The 10,360-nt window shown below is 39.0% G+C and overlaps 1 protein-coding gene across 1 annotated transcript in view; it reads left to right on the forward strand.

Annotated features, from left to right (window-relative positions):
- Nucleotides 1–1,505: 1,505 nt before the first annotated feature.
- Nucleotides 1,506–10,360, forward strand: part of LOC103775607 (diacylglycerol kinase iota-like) — a gene marked incomplete at both ends in the record, with an annotated part of 36,230 nt that continues 27,375 nt past the window's right edge. Inside the window, 6 exons of the mRNA XM_008943070.1 lie at nt 1,506–1,619; nt 2,187–2,324; nt 3,530–3,608; nt 7,600–7,655; nt 8,926–8,988; nt 9,209–9,282. Coding sequence (XP_008941318.1) covers nt 1,506–1,619; nt 2,187–2,324; nt 3,530–3,608; nt 7,600–7,655; nt 8,926–8,988; nt 9,209–9,282 — 524 coding nt within the window. The remainder of the gene's footprint in view (nt 1,620–2,186; nt 2,325–3,529; nt 3,609–7,599; nt 7,656–8,925; nt 8,989–9,208; nt 9,283–10,360) is intronic.

Consider the following 10,360-nt stretch of genomic DNA (forward strand, 5'->3'; position numbering starts at 1 on the left):
TGATACAGAAACAAAGTCTAATTTGGGATCACATCCCAGATGAGTGCTTTAATAATTGGAAAACTGGTTATGATAAATGACTGCCTGATAACTGGTATTTATACAAAATTATTTTTATCCATTAAGAGACTTGGAGAAAGACATACCCTAGCACACCAAATAGCATAGTGTTTGCTATGTTTATCAGGCCACCCCTCTGCAGTCCTTCAAATTCCAGTTGATGTTCCCAATGCCCATGCTATGTTGTGTGACTTTCACAAAGCTCCAGTGTCTACCCAGTTGGGGTTAAGAATCTATTTGAAATCATGGTAATATTAATTGTCTAGCTGCAGTCAGGATTTGAGTCTTCTGTCTTAGTGGAAAGCTCACATCTCCAGGAGAGACTGCATCTTTGAATGCTGGCATCAGGAAATAAATCTTATTTTTATTTTTTCTTAATTCTTTATTTAAAAATGTAGCACAAGTTTTATCACAGATTGTAATTTTCTTTTTAAAGGTGAGAAATAGTTTAAGAAATAGCCCCCCCCTCTTTTTTTTTTTTTGTATTAAGAATTTCAGTCATAAAGCCTGATAACATTTTCAGCAACAATTCTTTGCCCCTTGGAAATTATCATTTAATGAAAACAAAATTTTTACAGTGATCTGTTCCTTCTGGCTAGATTTGTTTGAAAGCTTTATGTAGTATAGAATGGGGACAGGAGAAAGAAATAGCTCTCTAAAATAACTAGTGGCTTATGATAAAAACCATCCAGATTCATTGTTCCAACCCAAAGCCTTCAACTCTGAGCATTAGTTTGTCTTTTATTCTAGTCTTTTAGCCTTTTATTTTGTATGTATGTATGTGTGTGTATAGGCATATGACTAGAATGTATTTATATATTATATATGTTATGATTTGCACTGAGTGAAATAATTCAGCACTAAGGTCCCTTGTCTGGGGAATGGGAGATCTGTGGGCAAGTCTGTGCTTGACTTCATTTGGACCCTCCATTCCAGGACACACTTTAAGACACCATACTGTTTCAATATGTCTCTTGCATCTTCTTTCATAACAGCTGTGAAAGGTTTAGCTTCCTTTTGCGTAACAACAATTAAAAAATATTAACTCGAATTGTCCATATTTTTCAGTAATTTTTACATGCAGTATTTCTGAGAGCAATATTTAGACAGCCTTATACTAGGTGTAGTTTTATGTGTTTTCATTTCCTGCTTAAAGAATAGCAGTTTATGTGCTTCCTTTCTCCAGTATCTCTCTGTGTTGTTAAAGGTAGCCAGTGTTTACATTCCATTGCTTCTGCTTGCACAGGAGCTTCATGAAAACTGCTGTACTTGTTCTCCAAAAAGTGAAACCTCGGATGGGGCAGTTGTGGAATTAAATTTCAGATAGCCTCAATTTTCCTTCTGCTTTGTTTTATTTGGCCTTCTCTATAAAGGGGATATGATTAAAGTATATCTTTTTCCCTTTTTCCATCCCTTTTAATCTCCCCGATTTCCCATTTTTATAGGTGGGTTGGATCCTCTCCATCCTTGATGAGCTGCAACTCAGCCCCCCACCTCCTGTGGCTGTCCTTCCACTTGGAACTGGGAATGACCTTGCCCGTACCCTCAACTGGGGTGGGGTAAGCACACTGGGGTACTCTTATGTGTGGGCTCTCAACTTGGTCCTCTGATTTAGTAGTGCAGAGTGGAACTTCATTTTGTTTGAAATGGCAGGCAGGATGGTGTCCAAGGTCTGCCTGAATTAGGCAGAATGGTTTGGTTCAGTTCCCAGTCTGGGATCTTAAATTACTAACAAAGCAGTTGTTGTAATAAAAGCTTACATAGATGTATCTGTCTGGTATTTCAGGACAAATAATGAGGAGGATATGCAGGCTTCTAATTTTAAGCGTAACTTAAACTTTATTTCTCTGTATTTATCCCTGATTATATCACTGGAGTTATTCCAGGCAAGGCAAATACAGTTTGAGTTCCTCTCCTCATAGCCTTACTTTGTCTGCCCAAGACTTGTGTACCTCAGCAGTAGCTTGTTAAAATGCTTGATATATCAAATTTTAACAATATTTTGAGATGTTAAACATTTAATCTGGTGTTCTAGGCCAGAGAGAGAGGTCTGCCAGGTAATTGGTGAGTGACTGGCTTTGCTTTCACTATCCATGGCTGATACCCTGCTGACGTTCTGTTGTCAGGGTTACACAGATGAGCCAGTGTCCAAGATCCTGTGCCATGTAGAAGATGGGACCATTGTCCAGCTGGACCGCTGGAATCTCCAGGTTGAGCGCAATCCTGATTTGCCACAGGATGAGCTGGAGGATGGGGCACGTAAGGTTAGTGCTTTCTTTTTTCCAGGGAGACCATAGCATGCTCAAGAGCACCTTTGGGTTACACTATAAGCTGTGTGGGGGTGGGGAAGCTCTAAAACATTTTAATTTTCTGCATCTCTTCTTTTTGCTTTTTTCATGCGTTTTTTTGTTTTCCAGAGATGTGCAAAACGTAACGCATACCAGCCTTTTTTTTTTTTTTTTTTATTGTTTGTAACTCCCAGATATTGAGCATTTATCTCAAGAACTAAATCCTAGGAAAAAAAAAAAATCCCTAACATTTTATCTGGAAGGTCATTGTTGTTTTTCTCTAGTTAACCTGGGGTGGCAGTAGAAGCAATGCTGTGACTACTCTCCAGTCCTAAATTAAACAAAACTAAAAACAGGATGTAAAATTTAATTCCTTAGGAGTTTGCTAATGGATGCCAACCATTTCCTACTTTACAACAAGGTGTAGTGTATTTCTGTATTTAACTTCTTTGTGTGTGGGTCCCCATTTAATCTCCATTAGTGTATCTTGATAGTTGATGAATGGGAAAATTTTTGTGAGGGGATCACATTTATAATGATTATGTCATTTGGATTAGAGATGTTTAAAGTGTTGCAATCATAAAAAAACCCAAACCAAACCAAACCAAAAAAAAAACCAACCGATTTTGCGAACCTCTTCTCAGCTATAATTTGCAGTTTATCTATTGGATGCTGCTGTTCTCTCTATAGCCCTGCTGGGCTCATGGCATGATGAAGAGGCCAGATGTGTGCTTCCCTGCCTTATGCATCCTCAATAGAATTAGGGCTTCTTGTCTGGCACTTGCATTGCTCCTGGTTATATATGAAGCAGGAAGAACACAGCTTGAGTTTCATTCACCAATTTGAAGTGCCAGCAATTAGGAAAACCTTTGTATTGATATGTTCAGTGGAGCAGCATTATAGGAAATCTCCATGACAACATAAAGAACCTTTTGATGTGTTTATGAAGATACATATATCATCATAAAGTACTGTAAATGTGTTTGTGTTCTTTGAACTTTTGTATCTGATCATCTTCCACAAGCTTCAGAGAAACCTTCTGCATACATTTTCCTGTTATGTTCCACTTTCTTCTTCATAGGTTTTCATGAGATAACAGTTTGAAAGTAGTTAATTCCTGGTGTGCCATGGAATGTTTAATTCTTGTTATTTTTACACATCTTTTAATTATCCAATTACAGCTTCCTCTCAATGTCTTCAATAATTACTTCAGCCTTGGATTTGATGCACATGTTACACTGGAGTTCCATGAATCTAGAGGTAATAGGAATTTTTTTTTAAATTTCCTTAGCCTTGAAAATGGGTAATTATTTTATGAATTACGCATGGACTTGGATTTAACGTCCTGTTCTTATTATTCAGAAGGAAAGCTAGAACATAAAAAACTAAGATATATTTAAGTAGGAAGGAATTGTTTGTATCATGAGTTTCCAAGGGGCTTAATGTTTTAAAAATGAAGTACAAGGAAAAATGGTGTTCACTAGAGGAGAAGGGCTAAAATGGGATCTTTTCAAAGTTTTTGATCTTCTAAAGGAGATACCAAGTACAGATACAAAGGAAGGTTATGCTGATGCAGAAGTGTCAGAGTAAAAGCAGAAAGGAAAACAAATGGAAGTCAGGTGCAAGTATGGAGGTAGAGGAAGGAGAAAAGTGGCGAGACTGCAGCAGTAGCAGGAAGAGAATTGTGTTCTCAAACTGAACAGCTGTTACCCATGGATCAGTGTATCACAGTATCACAGGAATCTGTGCAGACCCAGAGTGTTTCTATGCAAGCTTTTAATGCCCACAAAGCTAACATGAATTCGAGCTGCTGTAGCATCTTGTTTGCTCCCTTGCCAATGGCAGTTATACCAGATCCAAATGTGGTGTAATAGGTGGACTTTGGACTGATCTGAACTACTTTATTTATATGGTTTAGGCAAGCATGCTTGTATAAACAAACCTTGTCTAGTTGCCTGAGTTCAGCTTTTGGCCACTTCAGCTTCATATACGAGTAGCTTTTCTAAATCACAACCTCCCTCATCTTTGCTTTCACACTATCAGAGTGTCATTTCAAGATGAAAAGATAGCACTTTAATGCCATGTTAAATAAAGAGCAGGACACATGATGGAATGAGCTAATGCATATTTTATAATGTTTAAGACTGCTTCAAGCTTTTGGAATAATAATGAGGGGCCACAAAAGGGCACAGGAATGAAATGATGACAGCTGTATGTATTTTTTTATGAATGCATATCATTATGCATTGTTAATGTGACTGTGAAAATACTGTTTAGATTAAATGCATGGCTACTTTCTCAGTTAATGGAGGCATTACTTAATAATGAAATTATGGACCCCTATAAAGAATGGATGTTATTCTAGAGATGCCAGTGTTTTAAAAATTTATATGGGTGAAAAAATACTTGGCAGAGCAAGCTGTGTGTCTGTGGGTGGGTATGCATGGCCAGGAGAGCTTTTCACAGCACAAATCTCTGCTCTTACAAGTTATTACTGCTGGTGTCTTCCTTACCCTCTGAAATGCTAAAATATACAAAGTGAGTCCTAAGTATTTTAAGAGAGAAAAGCTTATAGCCTTAGAATTGTTGCTGGTGTGTGGGTTTTGCTTTTTTTCATGTGGAAATGAGGTTCTTCAGCCTGGAGAAGAGAAAGCTCTGGGGGACACCTTATTGCAGCCTTTCAGTATTTAAGGAGGGCTTATAAGAAAAATGAGGACAGACACTTTAGTAGGGCTTCTTGTGATTGGACAAAAGCTAATGGTTTTAAATTAAAAGTGTAGGTTTAAACTAGATATAAGGAAAACATTTTTTATGAGAATGGTGAAATACTCGAATGGGTTCCCTAGAGAGGTGGTAGGTGCCCCATCCCTGGAAACGTTTAAGGCCAGACTGGATGGGACTCTGATCAGCCTGATCTAGTTAAAGATGTCCCTGCTCACTGCAGAGGAATTGAACTACACGGCCTCTAAAGGTCCCTTCTAATCTAAACTATTATACGAATTAAACAGTGCAAAATAGACTCTGATCTCATTTATATTCATGAAAAACTGGAGAAACTCTAGCAAAACTTAAACCACTTTCATGGCTGTAGCACTTGGTCCATTAAGATAAGTGATTATGCAGTTGCTTAGATGGAGCTATTGTAATCACATGCACTATTAAAACAAACACCATGCACCCCCCTCCCAGCCAAACCAAAGTAAATTAAATTGAACTCTCAGCCTATCAGGGATCTTCATGCAATAGAGATTGATCAATTGTTATATTTAGAATTAGCAGTGATTTAGAATTAGCAATATCTCAGAGGAATCTGTAAGTGAATGTGGCTTTTTCATGGCAACCTCTACACTTTTCTTTATGACTAATGAGATTGAGCCTTGAGGGCTGGTTCCAACCCTAAAGTGCTTGGCTCTGCTTCTTCAGGAACTGTTCTGGATAGTGATTCTTTCCAATTTCCTCCCTTGTTATCCTTATGCTTTGGTGGAGTAGGGGAGATGCCTACTCCACCTGTTTATCCCTGTTACCATGCTATTTGATCCTTCAGCTCTACCCGACTGCTTCTTTGCAGGACACCCCTCGCCCCTGTTACACACGTACACAGTCTAACACCTATTTCCTACTCCCTCGATGGCTTGAGAATGGTGAGAATTGAGTGAGCCTTGGATGTACAGTCAGTGATTTATTTCTACAAGCAAAGTTCCACTCCAATTAACTTTAGGCTCTATTCCACATCACAGAAAGCATCCTTCCTCCCTCTGCACACTCATCTACTCTGTCAGAAGTAGGAACAGTTCAGCATGTTGAAGGACTGCTGAGTCCCTGAGTGGATGAAGGCTCCTTTTCAGTTCTTAACTGGGGCTTTGGTTCTAATCAGTATTTGTCATAAGATCCATGTAGAAGCAAATGCTCTGGTGACTGCTGCCCAGAGCCTTTGGAAATTATCACACCAGACAATGTGGACCAAAGGTACTGGGCCTTCAGAAGCCTCCTGCTCCTTAGGATTATATGTTGAGGCTTGCTATAAGTGAACTGCCAGCTCAGTAAATGAGATGAGATTTACTTATACAGTTAGATTAATTGTTTGGAGATGTGGTCCTGACTGCCTTCCAGGCTCACCTGTGACACAACAAATGGATGATGCAGTAGCTGGGCAAATAATCAAAAAAGAAATGCACAGTAGATCATTCTTACAAAAGGCAGCAATTTGGAAGTGTTCACACCAGTGTAATGCTTTAGCCAGGAGGATTATTTTGATAGTTGAAGGTTTTCAGTAGAGAATCACAGAGCAAGTGTAGGTGGTTGGTACTATCACCAACAGTGTCAGAAGGAATGCTTCTGAAATCTCTGGATGCCACAGCCAGGAAAGCCCTTCCCAAAGAGGCACGGGAATTACTTGTATTCTGGGAAACATACCTTATGCTGGGAGATTAACAGAGCTCCATTTAGCTTATCAGAAAGGATGTTAAGAGGCAATTTAATTACTGCCTATAAGTATTTACTGAAGGAGAAGATATCTGATAGTTGAGGGCTCTTTAGTCTGACAGACAAGTAAAATAAGATTTAGCAGTTGGCAGTTGAAGTCTAAAAAGTTCAAGATAGGACACCCCACCCCATTTGTTTTGACAGTGAGAGTAATAACCATTAGAGGTGCATTACTACTGGACTGTTCAAATTCCCCATCACTTGGAGTCTAATCAAAATGAAACGGCTCTCTAAACAGGTTTTGGAGTAACCACTTATACATTTGCTGCAGGAATATTTGGGTAGAGATGTCTGTTCCTCAGTACCTCTTTGTAACACATCACAATTTAAAAGTCTGTTTCATCTTATAATTTACTAAGGCATTACTCCTGCTTCAAAGCATGGGTTAGTGTTTCATGAATTTCTAATACTTGTTAAAGGTCTTTTTAGTGTTGGTAGAAACTGAAGTCTCTCAAACAGTACTGAGAGATCATAAGATGAATAACCTGAGAGGTGCTAAATTAACTGACTACATTCATTATGTCTTTGCTCATGTTTCCATCTGTTTTCATTCTACAGGAAAGAGGAAGCATTCAATATCACTGTTTGAAATCTGATAGCAAATAGTGGCACATATGTTGAACTCTCACACAAAACAAATATATTTATGTTAATATTTTCACTGAGTCTGTGCTTAAAACACTGTAGTGCTAGCAGAGAATGTGAAGGTACATTGAAGTCTACCTGTTTTATTAGTGTGTTCATGTTTTTCCTTTTTGTCCTTTCACAGAGGCAAATCCAGAGAAATTCAACAGCCGATTTAGAAATAAAATGTTTTATGCAGGGGTGAGTTGTGATTTGTCTTACAGAATGATGCTAACTCAGTTGTTCAAATGTTTTCCTGACTGCTTTCCTCCTCGCTTTCTCACATCAGGAGCTCAAGCCAGTTCATTTTGCCTGCTGCAATTTCAAGTGCACATATACAGTTTCTGGTAATGCCATACACACATGTCTGTTTGAAAGTGCCTGAAGCACTGTTGTTTCACAGAGCTCAGCAGGTGACAAAAATGTTATTTGTTTTGACATAATACTGGTCACGTGTTGGTCTCTCTGCTTGTAAGCTTCTCAAAAAACTGGTCTGCTTCTTCCAAGGTTTGGGGAGCACATTGATATTGGTTTTACCACAGAAATTCCCCAAGTGGTTATCTCTGCTATGAGGACAGGCCGAGGGCACTGGGACTGTTCAGCCTGGAGAGAAGAAAATTCGGGGGCACCTTATAACTGCCTTCCAATACCTGAAGGGAACCTACAGGAAGGCTGGAGAGGGACTTTTCACAAGAGTGTGCAGCGACAGGGTGAGGAGAAATGGTTTTAAACTGAAGAAGAGCAGGGTTAGACTAGATCTCAGGAAGAAGTTCCTCAGGGCGAGGTTGGCAAGACTCTGGAATAGATTGCCCAGAGAGGCTGTGGATGCCCCCTCCCTGGAGGTGTTTAAGACCAGGCTGGATGAGGCCTTGAGCAACCTAGTCTAGTTGAGAGGTGTCCCTGCCCATGGCAAGGAGGTTGGATTAGATGATCTCTAGGGTGCCTTCCAGCCTAAGCCATTCTATGATTCTGTATATTTGTAGCTGTGAGGAATAGTCTTGCATGTAGGGTCATGGGGAGTGGACAGCAGAGATCAGTTATTTGAACTGATTGATTTTCATGTGTGAACATGCAAATAAAATTACCCAGTTCTGCATTCAGGAGATGCATGGACAACACTTTATTATAAAGCAGTTAAGACAAACACTGATTTGATAATGCATGACATGATGTGTTTCTGGGTGATGACTCCCACTGAACCGATGTGCCTTAAACATGGAAACAAATATCTGAACAGTGTTGGCATTTAAATCCTTGTGTGTCCAAGGACCTTCTTTAGTTAACCTCTCAAAATGAGAAGTATAATTAAACAAACAAAACAAAACAAAACCAGCTTAACTCCTGAGAGTAAGACAGAATAGGTCTGACCAAGGGATGGCATTTTGGTAATTAGGTTTGTGGTGTGGTAAGAAATGGGGGAAAAGAAGAGAGGAATCCCTGATGACGATTTCTGCATTTATTTCTGTTGCAGGCAGCCTTTACAGACTTTCTGCAAAGAAGCTCAAGAGATTTATCCAAGCATGTTAAAGTTGTGGTAAGTATGAGAAATTGTGTCATAGTGTTGTGGGAAGAGGGGGGAATGGAAAGAGGGTGAGGTGAGAGTTTAATGGCTCTATTACTTTTCAGTTTTGAGCATGACATTTGCAACACATTCCAAGGAAAGTCTTGGGAAAGTTGTTACAAAGCAGCAACACTTCTCTTGTCTGTGGCTCCATTCAGCAATTTCTCTGTGCTCTGTCACTTTGGCTTTGTAGTGTGATGGTACAGACCTGACTCCAAAGATCCAGGAGCTGAAGTTCCAGTGTATAGTGTTTTTAAACATACCCAGGTAAGCTCAAGACAGATGCTTGGAGTTCTAAAGGAAAAATAATAAATTTTTTTTAAAAGGTTGTCCTAGATGGGGTGAATGTACAGGACACATATTACAACTGTGCTGCCTTTTGAGAGATAAGTGCTTATAATACCACTAGTTAGCAACAGAGAATGTGATCAGAGTTCAGGGTTCAGTGAACCCAGCCTTTAAAAAGTTGAACATCCTGATACAGAGATAGTAGAAATTATTAACAAACACGCTTTTGAAAGCTGTACACCTATCCTGCAAATATGACAGTAAAGATACAGATACCTGGTCTTCTTTTTAATTAGAAACAGAGAGTGAAAAAGGAGGGTGGAGGGTGGGGAGGGGAGGAGAAGCAGTAGAGTGGGGAAAAAATGAATATTTTTCTAGTAAAGGAACACAAAACTGTTGAAAGAAGTGCTGTTTTATTACATGTTATAAAGTGTCCCAAATAGGCAACTTCTAGGAATATTTAGCTATGTTTCTATCTCCTGCTCTCTAGAGCAGTAGTCTCCAAACTTTTTTTGATTATATATCTCTAGCAGTAAAAAAATGTTTAAACACCACCCCAATATATGTAAATTTATAAATAAATTATATATATGTATGGATATATTCCATACATTATAAAGCATGCACAAAAGTAGAAATTAAGAATGTGATAAAGATGAAACAAACACTTTTAATGTTTGCTTTCTTATTTGTTAAAAGTACAAAATACATGATTCACACAATCTAATTGTCTTGTCAGTTGTGGATTTTTCTTGCCTACTCCTTGTCGTCCATGCACTCCACTTTTGAGACCATTGCTTTAGACAACCCACCACTGTGCTCCACATGCAATGTCAAGCACTCGATCTTTTGAGTCCCACACTGCCCTCACTGCAAGCTTCTACTTGGTGTCACTGCCCTAGAGTTCCTCCTTCTATGACTCTTAGGTCACTTTTACATCCATTCTTTAATGGTAGGAAAGATAGATGCCACAGCTGCATTTGTTCCATGCCTCCTCAAGCTAGGCAACATTTCGCATTCCTTGTGCTGTTAGATCTGCTGAACTAGCAGGGCAAGA

Source organism: Merops nubicus, unplaced genomic scaffold (assembly GCF_000691845.1).
Source record: "Merops nubicus isolate BGI_N331 unplaced genomic scaffold, ASM69184v1 scaffold17646, whole genome shotgun sequence".
NCBI lineage: Eukaryota > Metazoa > Chordata > Aves > Coraciiformes > Meropidae > Merops > Merops nubicus.